This window comes from Macaca nemestrina, chromosome 14 (genome assembly GCF_043159975.1).
Source record: "Macaca nemestrina isolate mMacNem1 chromosome 14, mMacNem.hap1, whole genome shotgun sequence".
NCBI classification, from domain to species: domain Eukaryota; kingdom Metazoa; phylum Chordata; class Mammalia; order Primates; family Cercopithecidae; genus Macaca; species Macaca nemestrina.
Window position 1 is genome coordinate 32,511,036 of NC_092138.1, and position 18,932 is coordinate 32,529,967.

General features: G+C 40.7%; 1 protein-coding gene and 1 long non-coding RNA gene across 4 annotated transcripts in view; one reads left to right on the forward strand and one right to left on the reverse strand.

Moving 5' to 3' along the window:
- LOC105491817 (histone-arginine methyltransferase CARM1-like) overlaps positions 1-18,932 on the reverse strand; it is a 173,954-nt gene that overhangs the window by 88,047 nt on the left and 66,975 nt on the right. The window contains 1 exon segment of the mRNA XM_011758499.2: positions 18,795-18,915. Within this exon segment, the coding sequence (XP_011756801.2) occupies positions 18,795-18,915 (121 nt within the window).
- On the forward strand, positions 1,038-18,110 carry LOC139358127 (uncharacterized). Of its 3 annotated transcripts, XR_011612513.1 has the most exons (4): positions 1,038-1,723; positions 2,203-2,304; positions 13,403-13,486; positions 17,938-18,110. It is a non-coding gene; the product is annotated as an uncharacterized lncRNA (long non-coding RNA). The 3 variants fall into 3 exon arrangements; XR_011612515.1 differs by lacking the exons at positions 13,403-13,486; positions 17,938-18,110 and adding an exon at positions 12,432-13,270; XR_011612514.1 differs by lacking the exons at positions 13,403-13,486; positions 17,938-18,110 and adding an exon at positions 2,575-2,730.

The following is an 18,932-nucleotide window of genomic DNA, read 5'->3' on the forward strand; positions in this document are numbered from 1 at the left end:
ACACTGAACCCTGCATGCAAGGGGTGGATGGTATGTGGTCAGCCCCTTTCTCCAAGCACTGCTGGAGGTAAGGCTCGAATCTCAGCCTGATCATTGAAATTTCGAGTTACTGTATTTCTGTCTCATTGATGCCTTTTAGTCTCAGCATCTTTTGGCACTAACTTTGAACAAGACATTTTACTTGGCTTTACCTCCTCACAATAACAATATGAGTAGACAACATTATTATGCCCATGTAATAGGTTAAAAAAAATCCCTGAAACTCGGAGACACTGAACAACCACCTCAAGTTCAGCTGGCAATAAATAGGGAGGCTAAGAGTTGACTCTGAACATGTCTGCCTTCATGCTCATGTTTTTTATTATCATACATTGCTTGCTGACATTCGTCTTCTAAAAAACTGACATTTCAACACGGCATTACCAATAGACAATGGTTGACAAGGAAACAAAGCAGTATGTTTGTTGGAAAAATTAGAAAAGTTAAAAAATTATAGCAGGAAAAATTTGCCAAAAAACAAGTTATTAAGATGTGTGTGTGTGCATTTTAACTGCAATATCACACTGTGATGACACAGATACTGTGCCATTATTCTACGAGAACATGCTGTTAGTAATGGGTTCACAGTGCTCACTTATATTAATCTAGAGCTGTGGCTGTATTCCATACGGTTTCCTAGGGTTTGGGTAATTAGGAGCATTACCAATTTAAAATGTCACCCAGACTCCAAAATTGGCTATCAGGCTGTCTATACTTTTAGAAATAACAGTATTCTCTTTTCCTCATCCTCCCCAGGAAATACATCATCTTCATGTGGCCATGGTCTGTTGTAAGAACACTCACAAGTGCCATTTAAGAAATGGAGGCTGTTAAGTTGGAGAATGCAATCCACGGTCCCAAAGAAAAATGCACTACATTCAGAAGAATCTTTCTAGAACTTTCTTCGATTAAAAACACAACACTCTAAATTTCAAGTTCAGCCCAGGGTATGGATGCAAAGTTAAGAGACAATGGAAATTGCACCTGGATGCTCTGGGAACAGGTGCCCTGGAAATGTGTAAATGAAGTTCTTTATCTAATTTATTAAGATGGCACGAAGCACATCTTAGAGCAGTGTTTTCCAGTTCTCGTGATGCTGAAGACTAAAAACTAAAGGAACATCTCACCATTAGCAGAGAGATGGGGGAAAGGAAATTGGGAGAAAGAAAAAGAGACAGAGATGGGAGGGAGCCTTATGTGGTTGGGCTTTTGGAAATTTGGTCCATTTGGTAAAAAGATACTTTAACAGACCCAGGCCATATCTAGAGAAGTAGTGACAAATTATAAGCTGAGAAAATTTTCTAAAAATGCAAGCCAAAGTAACTTTAATCATTTGGCTATTTCAAAACAGAGTTAGGCCTTGAAAAAGAATCCAATCTTTTGCTAGCACTGTCCAGATAAGTCCATCTGCTGCCCACTTATGTGGATATTAAAAAATCTTAACAAGTAAATTTTCAGTCATGCCATGGGAAGAGACAGTGAGGAGGTAGAGGGACATTTCCCTTTCTCTACATAAGCCATGCAACTTTGGAAAACAAAGCCTTGGAGGACCAAGGATAAATTCTGTGGGGAAAAAAACCCTAAGAGTCAAAGCAAATACTTAGGCTCTAACGGAAATACACTACCTCAGCCCTTTCCATCTGTGGTTTCCAAGACTGTGGAAGAAGAAAAGTCATTAACACAGGTAATTCCATTATGCTTTCTTACATAGCACCTTAGGAAGCATTGGAGCTGCCTCTAATTGTATTTATTTCTTCTTATAGAGGTAATATTGAGCTCATTTCTTATTCTACCATTGGTAGGTCATCACAGAAGTGGATATATTTCAGGAACTTAGCAGTCATTGAGTTATACTTTCATGCTCTGGGAAAAAATATCTCCCCTCAGGCAGAGGCAAAATAGAGTAACTAAATCCCCTTGTATATGTAGAGCAGTTTACAGTTGCCAAAGGATGTTTGCCTGACATTATCTATTTGATCTTCATGCCTCTCTGGAATAGAAAGTGCATACAGTTTTGTGCCCATTTTATTGATAAGCTGAGGCTCAGAGATACTAAGTAGCCAGCCCAAGTAGGTAGCAAGGTTGGTAAGCAGCAGTTGGCAGAGTTAGAATGAAAATCCAGTGTTTAACTCTTTGCACAACTCTCACTCTCTTTTTGTACAGAAAAAAAGAGAGAAATGAGTGTACTGTGAAGAGATGCAAATCTGGCCATATCACACTTCTAACAGTTCCACACATCTGGGGGAGAAGGAGAAGGTCTCTCTGGTATGTTGTCCTGAGTCCTGAGCCATCCAGTAATGGCTGACCTTTTTAGTCTCTTCTTCTTTACTCCTCTCCTTTCTTCCACACACACCCTAGGCTAGGAATCACGTCCCTTTACTTCATTCTGTGCTCCCTCATGTGCAATTCCCTGTGGCAGTGGGAGCCATCACCCCATACCAAATGTTCACACTCTCTCAGAATGCAGCTGCCAGGAAGCAGCTGCCTACCCAAGACTACTTCTCTCCACTCCCTTGCATCTACATGCATGGCCAGTGGAATGTGAGGCAAAGTGATGAGTGTCACTTCTGGGCCAAGGTGGTTAAAGGTCCAGCACACCTTCCCTGCACTGAAGATGAAAACAGCCTGAATCTCTGGATCACCACTTTGGGAAGAGCCACTCAGAACACACTGGACATGGCATGAGCAAGAAATAAATTTTATTATGATAAACAGCTGAGATTTAGAGATCGTTTTAGTAGTAGTTGGCATCCACTGATCAATACATTGCCCCTAGATAACATTCCCTCCTCTCATTTTTCTACCTGGGAAACATCCTTCAAGACCTAGCTCAAATCTCATATCTCAGGGATGCATTCCCTGATTCCCCAGTCGGGGTAGGCTGGGTTCTCTGGCACCTTGCATGTCACTCTCTAACAGCACTTATCACAGGATATGACAAGTAGTTATTTACACAGTTGTCTTTCCTGCTTAGCCTGTGAGCTTACCAAAGACAGGAATCACATCATCTCTCAGTACCTAGTGAGCACAGTAGGAAACATAAAAACCAGTAATAAATATTTGTTGCCTAAATGACTGAATGGGATGGCCCAAGATAGCAGTCTTTTAATTCCAACATCATTTTGAAATATCTTCAGGAAAGGCCTAAGACTTTTGTCTGCCATTTGGACTCTGGAAATGCTCTTGCATCACAAGGCAGCACCCAAAGAGGATGAGCTCAGGATGCCCTTGCTTTATTCAAGATTCATAGCCTGTAATGTTTCACTGAACCTTCCTTGTCTTCTGCATTCGGGCCTCTTTCTTATTTCTTGGCCTCCATGTCACCCCACGCATCTGACACTTTTTATCTTGATTTTCATGACCTCTATTCTTCCTCCTTGACTATGATTGGAACACGATCACCCTTCTGACTAGCTGAGGTAGCCTTCCGCCAAGTCCTTCTGCCTGAAAACAGGCGTTCTTAGAAGACTTTATGCTCATTCCTGCCACAGGCCTTAGTACATTCTGTTCCTTTTGCTTGCTATGCTCTCCATTACACACAATCTGCTTTCAGTCTGCGGTCATATTCTTTCACTTACTCAATGACTATTGTGCTGGATATTTTCTATTTGCTCCTCCAGATCTATCCTCCACTCTTCTCATCTTGGTCTTTGGCAGGAGCCTGACCTATATCGACTGTAACAATGGGCTTTCTTGCCACTGGATTCTAGTTGGGATAAGTCAAGGGAAATGACAATAGGAGATCAGAGGGAGTGAGGATGGTGAGGTCAGATTATTTATTCTTTTGGCTTCCTTTTTTCTGTGTCTCCATGGTTCTTGTCGGACTCCCATCTCTTACAGCTCTGATATTACGTCACATTTCCAGTAGCTACCTTTAGGTCCAGATAGAATAACAGGTTCACATTCTTGCTGGTAACAGAGTGCTTCACTATCCCTTCTTTGTTCCCCTAACTCTGCCTACATCTTTGTAAATAGTCACGTTATCTTTAACTCTCTTTAAACACCCTGTGTGATGGTTAATACTGAGTGTGAACTTGATTGGAATGAAGGATACAAAGTATTCATCCTGGGTGTGTCTGAGTGGGTGTTACCAAAAGAGATTAACATTTGAGTCAGTGGTCTGGGGAAGGTGGATCCTTAATCTGGTAGGCACAATCTAATCAGCTTCTAGCAGATATAAAGCAGCCAGAAAAACTTGAAAAGGAGAGACTGGCCTAGCCCCCCCGCCTACATTTTTCTCCTGTGCTGGATGCTTCCTGCCCTTGGACATTGGACTCCAAGTTCTTCAGTTTGGGGACTTGGGCTGGCTCTCCTCGCTCCTCAGCTTGCAGACAGCCTATTGTGGGACCTTGTAATCACATAAGTTAATATTTAATAAACTCCCTTTTAGATAGATAGAGAGATTATAGATATAGATATGGATATATCTCCAATTAGCTCTGTCCCTCTAAGAGAACCCTGACTAACACACCCTGTCATGTGTGCTGTCTCTCTCCTGCAGGGACCCTGGCCGTTAAACCAACTCATCCTTAAGGTCACAAACATCTCCACCTTTTAATCTTCAGTGTAGGGAAGGTATGCTGGACCATTAACCACTTTGGTCCAGAAGTGACACATCACTTCCTCTTACATTCCATTGGCCATGCATGTAGGTGCAAGGGGGTGGGGAAATGTAGTCTTGGCTAAGTCCCAAACATCTCCCCTGGTCTTTGCTCTCCTACCATGCTAAGTCCTCTTGTTGTATACTTTCTTATCAGCATCTCTTCATACTCTTTCTTCATAACATTCACCAGAATGGTAATTTTTCATATAATGAATGATTATTTGATTAATATCTGCTCTCTCCCCTGGATAGTAATCTCCATTAAAGGAGAGACCCCATCTGTTTCTCACTATTGAATCTGACATGTAGTACAGGGTCTGGTGCACAGTGGAGACACTCACTAAATCTTTGTTGAACAAACTGAAGGAATGAAAAGGTCTCTCACTACCACAAAGAGAGGACAGATTCATGATCCAGAAAATATGGTACAAATCTGTCACCTTGCTGAGAAGCCACCTTATACCAACATAAGTCCTCACCAACCTAGTGAAATTAAGAATCTTTCAAAGGATTACTTTCTTTTGACCTTGCCATACTCTCCCTACATTACCATCCAGTTAGGTCTTGTGGACAATCACCTTCTAGAGAGCGAATTCATCCTCAGCTGCCTGTTGGATACACAGGCAGTGACTGTAGACATGGCTATTTTTTGGCTTATACATAGTGGTGCCTGAAAATAGTATGAAATCCCTGGCAGGACTAACTGGGAAAAGTCAACAACTGGTCCATGTAATCGTGACCAAATGTCCGGGGGATTTATTGGTAAGAAAAGTTTTAAAAATATTAGAAAGAAAGGGTTATCATTTTGCTTTCCTGATTATTTTAATTACATGTTCTTGTAGTTTCCTGGGCAAAGAAATCCTGCAAAATGCTTGGATAGGGCTTACATAGCTCCAAGTCGATTCAAAACTATTCATTTGGATTTAGTAGGTTAAAATTAACAAGGAGTATATAGATCCTTATGAAAGTATGAAACAAAATTACCCTTGAATAAAAGAGTAAAAATAAATACAGTCATCTGTTGGTATACATGGGGGACTGGTTCCAGGAATCCCCTTGGATACCCAAATCCTTGGATGCTCAAATCCCTTATATAAAATAGTGTGCTATTTACATATGACACATGCACATCCTCCTGAATACCTTAAGCAGTCTCTAGATTACTTATAATACCTAGTACAATGTAAGTGCTATGTAAATAGTTGTTGTACTACATTGTTTAGGGAATAATGACAAGAAAAAAGTGTCCATACATTTTCAGTACAGATACAACCACTCATCTTTTTTCCAAATATTTTGTTCCACAGTTGGTTGTATCCATGACGTAGAACCCACAGAAACAGCACAGGAATATGAAGGACCTATTGTATCTACTACTTCTTGTATACTTACTATATGCTATGCCTGTTTAGTACTGTGTAGGAATTACCTTTTTAACTTGTGATGACAATTATTATTTTCTCCATTTTGTAGATAAGGAGGCTGAGAGTCAGAGATGAGATTTTTAAAATTATCTAAGTTGAATCCTATACTATCAGCCACTCTCTCAACTTCAATTCTAAATTATTATTTGTTCTATTCAGACTAGAGTAATACTGGCCACATTTAGACTTATTATTCACTCCAGCTTTTTATAATTGTCTTCAAATATGAAGGTTTCGATTATCCCACAATTGGTTCCTCAAGTGATATCAGTTATTATTTACTAATTCTTCTTTATTTTTTGAGCACATCAGTGGCTGCTCTGAATTGCAATGCCTGTTATTATTGCATGCCTTATATTCCTATGTTCTGTGTCCTACTTCCACAGACATCACTCCTTCCTGCCCTCATTTTATTCCATCTATAGTCAACTCACTAGACAGCCCAAAGCCACATGTGGCTGAAGCTTGTGCTCAGTGTCATGTGCTTCATCATCACTGTTGGCTGCCACAGGTTGCCGACCCCCATAGACTGCATCTAGTATCCGAATCTTCCAATATCCAAACTATGGACTGACAGGTAGACTGAGCAGCTCCTGGGCAGTAACAGAAAGAGGAAGCTGCACAGACTTTTGCAGGACATCGCATCTCCTACTCCAGCTTTTATCAGAGAAGAGAATGTCCAAAGCATCTCAGCAACTACAGAAGACATCCTCTTATGGCCTTTTCAGCTTGGACTTAAATCTTATTCAGATACTTAGCACTTTCATCATGGCAGGAAAATTCTGCAGTGTTAGCTCCTCCTAAGACAGAACTCTACATCTGTGCAGTGAAACTTGCTTGCACGCAGAGGGTTGCCTGTGTTTAAATAATGCAGAATTAATGCTTACGAGCACATTCTGTTTAGTCTTCTGGAAGAAGACGGATAAACTTATTACCAACCTTTTAACCACCCTTCTACCAGTTCTATAACTATTTTCCTTTCTAATTAGGGAATATTCAAAACATGTGATCATGCTTAGTTTATCTCCTCACAACTAACCCTGCTTTAGACCTGGGCGTGATCACTCAGCTCTAGATCCTTAAACACTCTTTCATTCATTCACCAATGTGCAAGCACTGCCAGGTGCTGAGAATACAAAAATGAATAGAGCAGGACTGTCTGGGAGGAGGAATAGGCATTAACAAAGAAGTACAATCATGTGCTACAGTGGCAATAATAGAATTATGTAAGGGCGCATAGTGTGAGCAGAAGGAAAAAGAGCCTACTTTACCACGGGGTCTGGAAAGATTTCATTGAGGTGACCTGGGTACTGGGAATTGAAAAGTGAGTCAATATTGTGCCATTTAAATGATGGAAGATGCAGGAGCTCCGGGAAGTATGGACAAAGGCATCTAAGAATGATAGAGCCAGTTGCATACGGGAGGCAGTAAATTGCATCAGGAGCATGGTATGAGTATTAGAGGTAGAAGCGGGGCATGGTTAAGACATGAACATGGCTAGAGCAAAACCTGGAGAAACTGGCAGATGCTTGATCATAAATAGTCTTTTGTGCAAGACTTGGCTTGATTCTTCAGCAAAGAAGAATCATCGGAAAGTTTTAAATAGAAGGATTATTTCATAGGATTATGTCATAGTTGCATTTCAGCAACATCATACTAGTGGCATGGATTGGAGGGCCACAACATCAAGGGTAACAGAACCTAGAAATCCTAACCAGTGTCAGTCCCCTCTCCCTTCCTCCTTCCAATCAGAACTTCAGTTTTATTGAGTATTTACCCTCCTCTATGTGGTTAACCATCCACAGATCCAGAGAGGGGATCTTGATTGGTCTAGGGCAATCAAAAGTGGTTCTATTCCTCTTGCCAATGATGGGTTTAGGCTTGGGCATGTGATACAATTTTCTTCATGAGTCTACTGAGAAAGACTACTTGGGAAAGATTTCCTCCCTCCTAAAGAGACACACAGAAAAGATCCCTCCTATTTCCTGAATGTGGTTAAATTTGGATGTGCTGCTCAAAGTAATTGGCTAAAACAGTCAAAGGTAATGTGACTTCATAGATTAAAACACCATAAAGTTGCATTACCTTTGACTGTTTTAGCCAATTTGAGTAGGGATTTTTCCTATTCTGAGTCAAAGGTATCTTAACTGGTACAAGCAGGAAGAGTAGTTGCAAAACTTTTGCAATATTCCAGGAAAGAAACAATAAGAATGAGAACTGGGGACTTTCTGTGGGACAGGAGAAGTGAAAAGATTGCAGAAATGCTGAGACCATTGAATCTAAGGGATTTAGACTTGAAAGGAGAATAAAAAGTATAGATTGACTCCTAGGTTCCTGGTTTGAGTGCTGGTTATAATGCATTCTGGTTTTGCCTCAAGCCAGAAGAGAACGCTTGCCTTGCTATCTAGCAGAGGGGTCCTAGAAATTGCTTACACTAATCTTTGAATCCTGGAGCTAGATTTTATTGCTGATGTTGCTGCTGCTGCTGTTGCTGCTATATTCACTACTGCCTGAGGAACCTATTGCAATGATTTCTTCTAGGTCCTCATATCATTCATTAGCACAGCAAACAGTGCACACTTCATTTGTGCCATGTGCTTCCTATAGTGGAATTTCCTTATTTCTGTTGAGGCAGGAGAAAGCACTGCAGCACTTACTTGACGCTCATGCGCATGTACCCTTGAAGTGTAAGGGAGTTAATACCCAGTGAGGGAATACTTTGACCAATGGGAGACGGCAGCTAATGAATACATCATTCCCCATTTCTCCCCTTAGAGGAACTATTTGAGGATGAAGTGGCTTCATATTGCCCCTTTGAAGATGTCCTATGACACAAAGCAATCAGTTTTTCATAAAGCTGTGGCCAGCTCAGTAATGTACTGCTTTCTACTTGCTCTCCCTCCTTTCTCCTACTCCTGTTTTCCTGAGATTAATACTCCCTGATAAAGTGCCAGCCCAGAAGCCTTTGCCTCATGCTCTGCAATTTAGGGAATCTAGACTGAGAAATTGGTGGTAGTTACAGGAATATCAACATGTTTATTGAGATGTCCCTGTGACTCTGTCTTTTCTGGGTTTCCGGAACTTCTCAATTCTAAACCTAAGCCACCACTCTGAGGTTAAAGTGGACATGCCAATACTACAGACTCAGGAAATTAAGTGAAAAGGGAATTTAGGCAGAAGCTCTAAATTCATCAGAATTTTTCTGGTTCAGTGCCAGAAAAGACCAGGGTCTAGTACAGTTGGCCCTCAGTATCTGTGAGTTCTGCATCCAAAGATTCAACCAATAAATCAAAAATATTAAAAACAAAACACCCCATAAAATAACAATATAACAATTTAAAAATACAAATAAAAATACAATATAAAAATTATTCATATAGCATTTACACTGCATTAGATATTAATCTAGAGATTATTTAAAGCATACAGGAGGATGTGCATAGATTATATGAAAATGTCATGCCATTTTATACAAGAAATTTGAGAACCCACAAATTTTAATTTGGGGGGTATGTGTATGTCCTGAAACCAACCTCCCACAGATACCAAGGGATGAAAATACAATATTTTGAAGAGCTTATTGGTTGGTTGCTTCATCCAATTTAACTGCTTTTTAATGATCTTATCCTCTTTATTTACTTATATTCTTAGCCTGTAAGCAGACATTAAAACAAAGTCATCTGTTTTAGATATTACTATGTCATACAGAGCCTTCTATATAAGCCTTTGGAAAGTCAGTAGTTGCCCCAAATTGGCCCTTCATGGCACTGTCTTAGAGGAAGGGTGAAAGGGTTGGAAGTTCAACTCTAGGAACTTTCTAAAATGCTTTGTGTTCAGTGGCTAGGCAATCCATCAGGCAGAAGTTAATTTCAATGAAATTCTGTAAGTGAAGTATTAATCCATCAAGCCCCTCTTTTTCTAACCCCCTCCCATGCACAGCTGGTGCACTGAGACTATCACCTTATCCACCTGTCCCTAACTTAATGAGTTTGCAAAGGTAATATATAGTGCCATTTACCGAATATCTCTGGTTCTCCTTATGGGCAGATGTAGATGTGCATTTCCCTGCTTTGTTGAAATTAGGAGTGACCATATGACTTGCTTTGGCCAATGTAATGTGGTTAGAAGTAACACTGGCCACTTTCAGGTGGAAGATTTAAGAACTAGCTGTGTGATTTGCTAGGTCCTCCTTTTCTCTACAACAGGAAATAGTAATGCTTCTCATGGAGGCTGTTCCATCAGCCTGGGTCCTGGAGTGAGAATGATACAAAGTAGAGAAATAAAGCTCTGTTGGATTAAGCCACTGACATTTAGGAGTTGATTGTTACAGCAGTACAGCCCTGACTCACAAGCCTGGGTAAGCTGTATCTTTGAGGGTCGGATGATTTCTGATTCTCATTCCCCAGTCCCGTGTGCAGCATTCCAGAGCTGTGCTGAGACTCTCCAAGAAGTTGCTTACTAAATTTTTACAGCCACCATGTGGTTAAGTGTGCTTACCACAATTTAAAATTAACTTCAAAAAGATCAAGGTCACATGTCGCCATCTTGAAAGGGGCAGAGATGTGCTTTGAGCACAAATATCTTGGTTAGAAAGCCACCTATTGCATTGTACCCTAAAGCCCTCAGCTTCCTTTTCCCCAATTACTCTAAAAATCAGTCTGTGACCAATACTTATTCATAGTCTTCTTGGCTCTCCTGGGGAGCTGTACTTTGCTTTCATACCAAATGAAAGCATTTCCTTTTGCTGACTCTGGCATCTTTCTCCAGTAACTTTTCAGGAAGTAAGTCTACTCAAGCTCAAGATTCTGGCACAGATATACTCCTGCTTCACTCACAGGCAGAAGATCTGTTAAGTGGGTCCCCTTTGGGCTTTAGGGACCAAAGAGATCAGTTAAACCTAGACTCATTTTCTATCACTTTCTCTTTGCCTTTATTACAGGGAATTAGTCTCAGAAATGAGTTACTGTGATATCTAACTTAATGAAACTAGTCTCTATACTATGCTGCATTGAATAGCATCTACGTCCCCAAAATTCATGTCTATCCAGAACCTGTGAATGTGACCTTATTTGGAAATAGGGTCTTTACAGATGTAATCAAGTTAAGATAAGGTTATAATGAATTAGGGTGGGCCCTAAATCCCATATGGCTGGTGTCACTATGAAAGGAGAGAAATTTACACAGAAACACATACTGGGAGAACGCCATGTAACAACAGAGGCAGCAATTGGAACGATGCATCTATAAGCCAAGGAGCACGAAGGACTGCCAGCAACCAGCAGAAGCCAGGAAGAGGTAAGGAAGGATCCTCCCCTAGAGCCGTCAGAGGGAGCACCGCCCTGCAGACATCTTGTTTCAGACTTCTAGCCTCCAGAACAATGAGAGAACAAATTTCAGTTGCACTTAGCTACTAACTTTGTGGTAATTTGTTATGGCAGCCCGGGAAAACTGAATCACACTTCAAAGCCCAAGCTATAGAAAAGCATACATATATATGCAGATACTGTTTTTCACCATCACATCCTGCTCCCCTCACATTCCAAAAATCACATAGCGAAATGTCAGTTTATCAACCTAGAGCATAAAACAAATGACTTTCTGTCACCCCTAAAATCATCCTGCAGTACAGACTTTGCATACAGACAGACCTGAGTTTGCATGTAGCTCTGCCACGTAGCAGTTGTTTATGCTAAAGCAAGTTAGTTAACTTTCTGTAGCTCCAATCCCTTTATCTATACTATTAGCCTAACAATATGTATTGCATTTGTTTCTTGTACAGCACACAGGGCGTTTGCCATTCTTTGGTGCCTCTCAGCATGAGAACTCCTTTCCTATGTTTGGGGAGTGCCCCACATTCCAAGGCAGCACCAGCCTCTTGCTAGGGAAGTGAAGGTGTCAGCTAAAGCACAAGCATGACCCAGGCTCTGCCAGGAAGATGTGCTTTGCATGGGAGCTCAGAGTGTGAAGATGTAGGGACTACACGGAATCCACTATGGTGAGGTCATATGGTGGCATCCGTAGTTACCTCCAGATCCCAGAGAATCAGAGGGAAAGTTCTTAGGACAATATTCAAGATTGGTATTTAGTGAAAGCTGTGTATATTGCAGTATCTATGTCTGGCTGCACTGCTGTCTTTCTGAGATCAATTCTGCAACATGATTTTGAAAATTATTCCAGATATGTAGCTTCTAAGACTCATTATCTGAAGTTCCTGTAACCTTTAAGGAAATCCTTTTACTGTATTAATTTCTGATGCTGGCAACTAAGAACCTTGACTAACACACAAAGATTAAATTATATAGGATATGTGAAGCCCCTAGCAGAAATCATAAGTAATTTCTTTTTCTTTCTACTCCCACCCGCAGGCTCTGAACAAGGATTCTGCCACCACAGGGTTAACATCTATGCTGGTCAAGAAGTAGAGAGTCAGTAGAAATGGAAGGAAGCAAGTACTCACACACAGCACTATGTGGCAGATCTAGGCTGTAGCCTTTATTCTGGTCAGTGATGAAAGTCAGGCCTCATTAGTGTGTGCAGTGTTTTAAAGTGAGGGAGAATTTCAGAACAGGACTAGAAATGGACTCAAAGGCCTTTGACCAAACTGATGATAAGCACACACCAAAGAAAACTCATATCAGAAGAACTAAAGCTCAGGCTCTGCAATCTGAATATCAGCTGATGGTCTGAACAGGTTGCTTTCCATGTTTGTTGTTATTTATGTTTTCTTTTAAGCTTTCAAATCCCTAAATCCCTTCTGCCTAAGCCAAACTCACATTTGGATGCACTAAGCAGCTGTTGCAACTGGGGATTCTCTCCTCTGTGAAAACACTGATTTAAAAAAATAATAAGCTCTCAGCTCCTGCTCACTCTCACAAGTTTCCAGCAACTGGTGCCCTGACAAATGAAGTGTCAAAACATTTCCAAATTAAAACCCCACAGCTCACACAGCCCCATACCCTCAGCAGGATGGACTTTCCCTGCTTGTGCCCAGTGCACACTTGAAGAAACTAAAAATAGCCAGATGGCAATTAACAGAAACTCCAAGAAGGGGAGATGGGTTGGATTCTAGTGGGGTCAGTTTCCTGGAAGGATTCCAAATGGAGTTCTCAGCCAGCAGTGTGCTCTGGCCAAGAAAGGATTTTCATTAAAACTGCATGGAGGAGGCAGAATGAAAAATCAAGATGTGGAAGCTTTAAAGTAATAGCAGAGGTGGAAACCCATGACCATCAATAATAATAATCCTTGCTAATACAGAGTTCATATACACTGTATCATCTTGAACTTGTAAAAGTTCTAGAAAATAGCTACTACTCTTATCATTTTCCTACTTTTATAGATAAGGAAGCCAAAGCCCAGAGACTGTAGACAACCTGCCCAAGATCTCAAGACAAACAGGACAAAGGTCTATGGCAGGTATATGGTAAGTGGTCAAGCAGGAGTTTCAACTCAGCTCTCTGGTTCCAGAACTCATGAATGTAACCATCGTGCAAGGCAACCTCATTGTATTCACAGGGATGTTTAAGTAACCAAAATGTTTTTATCCCATCCTTAGGTTGGAGAAACAAAAATCTCCCTTAGCAATTTTAGCCAGCCTTCCCATGGGCAATGCCTTTCAGGGATTATGTGTGCAGGCTCCAAAGTTAGACTAAGTAGGTCTTATTCTGGCCTTTTTATTTCTGGTTGTATAAAATCAGGTAAATTATCAACCTTCCTGGGCCTTTATTCTCTCATCTCTAAAAGAGCAATAATATTAGTATTTATCTCATAAAGTTGTGATGAAGATTAAAAGAAATGGTGTGTGGAAAGCCCTTAGCATGGTGCTTGCCCATACTAAGCTGCTCAATAAATAATAGCCATTGTTATTGATCATTCTAAAACCCTGTGCTTTTAGGCAGTCAATTTCAATGCCCTTTTAAATAGTCAATTTCAATGAGAAAGAATGCAAGGATTTAGTGAAAAAGGAGCATCCTCCACAGACTCCCAGGCATTATTCCAGAATGCTCTTCAGTATGATGTAAGCAAACAAAAAAAGGACTAAAAAAGATGGAGTGAGGGGTCCCAACCATCCAGGTTTGTTTGGAACCAGGGGATTCCTGGGAAACTAAAGTAGGGTCAGTTTTCTCCTTCAATTTTCAGAAGGGAGGAAATATTTACTCCCAGGAGAGGGCAGTAATGGAATTAAGAGTGGTCATTTCCCCTGCCTCTTTTTTCCCCTTAGCAGGAATGACTCACCTTGATGATGACACTGGGAAATAGGATGGAGCAAGCATAGCCCATGCACTTGGGAGGGGTCGGCCTGCCCACTCCCAACCAAGTGTGTGTCCTTGAGTTTCCCATGTGAGAACCTTATGGGGCAGGCTCTGGACTTGTTTGGGAGACCAGTTGTTTGGCATGCAAGTGAGTGGAAAAGTTTGGTTTGGGAGCAGAAGATTTAGGAAACTGCATTTGGCCATAGGTCTGAACCCTGTTCTGCAAACAGCAACAATAACGTTGATACTGTGATTTCTTCCTGACATCTGTGTCTATTTCTAAATTGGTTCAGAACTCAAAGAAGAAAAGGGATATAATTAATTATCAACCATGTGATTAATTATCACCTTCATAACCCCTAACAGATGGATGCCTATTTCATTTCATTGGCAGAGGAACCTATTTCAGGAAGGCAGGGAAAGGGTATTTTGTAAAATCAAATGAAGTTAGAGCTGGGAGTGACCTTAAAGATAATCTAGTCCAATATCTTCATTGTTATAGATGAAAATATACAAAAATGAAATGGCCAAGTGATACAATCCATGTGAAAAGTCTGTGAAAGACTTTTATAATGTAAGTTATTAGTGTCATTAGTAATTTAGGGAGTGGTTTTTAAAGTTGTAACCAGAATTTAAAATAGATCATAGATAACATAGAAAATAGATTACAGATTAAAACTAAAACTAAGTCCCTATACAGAGAGAATATTTCCTAAATAAAACTAATGGCTCCAGGAAATATGCTCAAACCATGAAGAAGAAACCAGCAGTTCAGAGTTAAATTTTATTTTAATTGGAAAAAACCTACCTTAGGTTGACAAGATTGCTTACTCACAACCTTGAAGACCAGACAAGCTCAAAAATGAACTAGTTTTTCTCCTTTGTCTTCATCCTGCCCATCTATCCTAGCAGATCCTCTTCATTGGGAATGTTTACTTCATAATTGTTAACCAGGCATGTCCCACTGGCAAAGTAAGGTTGTTTGCTGGGCACCTCAAGACATACGACATATAAGACTCTTTGGCTAAACCCCGCCATTTCTGGTCTCACCTTTGCCTCTTACCCATTACTTTCACCCATCAGAGCACATAGAAGTGGCTTTTAGATAGTGTCCAGTCCTGGGTGGGTTGGAGGAGGCCCACTTCACCCTCTCTCTCTCTCTCTTTCTCACTGAATACAGCTGTAACACCTGGACAGAATGCCTCGAGCAACTATTTTAGGCCTTCGAAGAGTTAAGAATGTCAGGCAGATTAGGAAATGTATTAGTCCATTCTCACGCTGCTAATAAAGACATACCTGAGACTGGGTAATTTATAAAGAAAAGAGGTTTAATTGACTCACAATTCAACATGGCTAGGGAGGCCTTAGGAAATTTGTAATCATGGCAGAAGGGGAAGCAAACACATCCTTCTTCACATGATGGCAGGAAGGAGAAGTGCCAAGCAAAAGGGGAAAAGCCTTTTATAAAACCATCACATCTCATGAGAATTCACTCATTATCCCAAGAACAGCATGAGGGTAACCAACCCATGATTAAATTACCTCCCACCAGGTCCCTCCCAGGACATGTGGGGATTATGGGAACTACAATTCAAGATGAGATTTGGGTGGGGACACAGAGCCAAACCATATCAGGAGATAAGACTGGGATTTGAAATACTACCCAACCAACAGTGAGTTTACTCCTTTTTTCCTCCAGTAAACCCTGGCCTAAAGTTGACACACCAGAAATGGGCACCAGGGTACAAAGAGACCTCCTGGGACACCCTGTAGTTCTGGTTTTAGCAGCGGGAAAGTAAATTCCGTAGAGTCAGGGTGTGAAAATTCTCTGTGTTTCTCTCTTCTCCCCCTCCTCTCTTCCCTCTATTTCCCTCCTTTTCCTCCCTTCTTCCACACTCTTATCCCCAAGAATCTTGTGGTATTACCAACATCAGCCTGAATTAGACAAAACTATAAGGGAAGGAAACCTTCCTCCCCATTCAGTGGAGCTGTCATTCCCAAGGCTGGGCTGACCCCCAGTGCTTTTTTTTCTCTCTTGGTCTCTCTCTGCTTGGCCAATATGCGGCAAAGTCATGGAAGTACATGGCAGAGTAAACTTGTTGGCAAGAGACTGAAAAGTGATCACAGGAAACCAAAAAGTATCACGGAAAGGAAGGAGCTTGGCAAAGCATCTCCATACACTTTCATTTATACATTCCTGGGGTCATCCTCAGCCTGTGCATGCATGGATCTGGTACTAATTAGCATACCAAACTTTGAGAACCCTGCCCAGGTGCCAGGCTGACCACTGGGTGACATACACAGTGGACAGATCCAAATAGCACTGCCAAGGCTTTGAAAAATGAATTGACATATGAAACATAGCCCTCAGAAGATCAACTATGGGGAGGGAACTTGCAGCCCAAATCCAACCAAGAAGAATTGGGAAAACCTCAATTCTTATGGGAAAAGATAATCAGCTGAAACTAACACTGCCATGACATAGAAGTCAGAACAATCTGACAAAGACTTTTAAAACAGCTATTATTAAAAAACTTCCAACCAGCAATCATGAACACCGCTAAAACCAATGGAAAATAGAAAGTGTCAGCCAAGACACAGATGACAGAACAAAGTGCCAAATGGAAATTTTGGCATTGAAAAATATGACAACCAAAATAAAAACTTCACTGATGGGCTCAATAGCAGAATGGAGATGACAAAGAATAGAAAGCCATGTGCAAACCAACTTCTAGCTGGGGGCCTATGTATCACTACCTTTCATTCATCTTTTCCTCTGTTTTCATTAAACGTTGTTGTATAACAATACCATACAGTTGTATATACTTGTATGCAGCTGTATAATTGTATTGTATACAACTATAACTACTGTTATGCAACAATAGTTAGTGAAAACAGAGGTAAAGATGCAAGAATATTTAGTGACTTAAACCAGAAACAATTTATGAATTTTCTCAATTCTGTGGGAGGGCTGGGCAGTTTCTCTCCTGGTCTTGCTTGGATTTGTTCATTCTTCTGCAGCCAGCAGGAGGGTTGGTTGGACTGGAAGACCAAAGATGGCCTTGCTCACAGGTCTGGCAGCTGTTGGCTGAGGTGCCTCAGTTCTCCATTTGACCTCTGAACTCTAGCAGGCTAGACTCCTTCACAGTATGGTAATCACTGGGTTCCAAGAAATTGAGAGCAAAAGCTATGAGGCTCCTTAGGGCCTAGGCTCTGGAACTCAAACAACATCACCACTGTCATATTCTATTGGTCAAAGCAGTCACAAAGTCAGCACAGAGATAAGGGGCAAAATATTAGAATGCCTCTTGATGAGAGAAGGAGCTACATGACTAGGTATGTGTGGATACAGGGAGGCATGATTATTGGGATAATTATTTCAATATCCTAGCACAACCTTCCTGGGGAGTAATGCTGCAAAACTCAAAGACCATGGATCTACAATTATTATGTCAGTAGACTAGACTGTGAGGCTTAGAGAAGTTCAGCATTTTGCCTAAGATCACACAGCTAGTTAAGGAGAAAATATGAAACTAGGTCCCATACTGCCGAGTCTTTGGACTAGTACTGTTGCCTCAGAGATAAGCTGTTGAGTATTTTGAATAGTTTTTCTCTTTAACAGGTAGAAGAACCCTAGACAACAGTTGTATAATGTGCTGGCAACCATTCATCATTCATATCCATTTCATGAGGGAAATAAATGCATGTACTTGTGGAGTCTATGAAAAAACTGAAGTAGAGTGTCTCACGAAGAGCTATTTATTATGTAGCAATAAAGCTCCTAAACTGTTTGATGCACCAAAACAGTATATTCAGTCTCTAGAGTTCCTGACACTCAAAGGTTAATAATTTTAGTGAGATAAATTCACATAACATCAAATTAGCCATTATTTTAAAGTGTACAGTACGGTGTCATTTAATACATTCATTACATTGGGTGACCATTACCTTTATCTGGTTATAAGATATTTTTATCACCCCCAAAGGAAACTCTGTCCCCATTAAGCAGTCGCTTCCTATTTCCCTTTCTCCCTCATCCCTGGCAACCACTCGTGCACTTTCTATCTCGATAAATTTATCTATTCTGATGCTTCACATAAATGGAATCACATGATCTTTTGTGACTGGCTTCTTTCACTTAGCATGTTTTGGGGGTTCATCCATGGTGATGCATGTATCAGCATTGCATCCCTTCTTATGAATAATACAAATGTGAATAATAGTCATAATATTCCATGCGTAAATATACCACATTTTGCTTATATATTCTTCAGTTGATGGGCATTTGGACTGTTTCCACTTTCTGGCTATTTTGAATAATGCTGTTATGAACATTTGTGTACAAGTATTTGAATGCCTGTTTCAATTCTTTTAGGTGTATAACTAGGAGGGGAATTGCTGGGTCATATGGTAATTCTACTAAAGTTTCATTTTGATTCTGGTCTTGAAAAGGTTTCTGAAATGCATGAGATTCATAACCTGCTGCCGGTATTACCTTGTCTCTAAAGTCAGTGTGATTCTGGAGGATGGCTCTGTGGTAAGTGGCTGTCCTCACAAAATCTTGCATCATGTTCTGCTGTTGAGAAATGCAGCCATAAAACTACAAGGGAAGGAGAA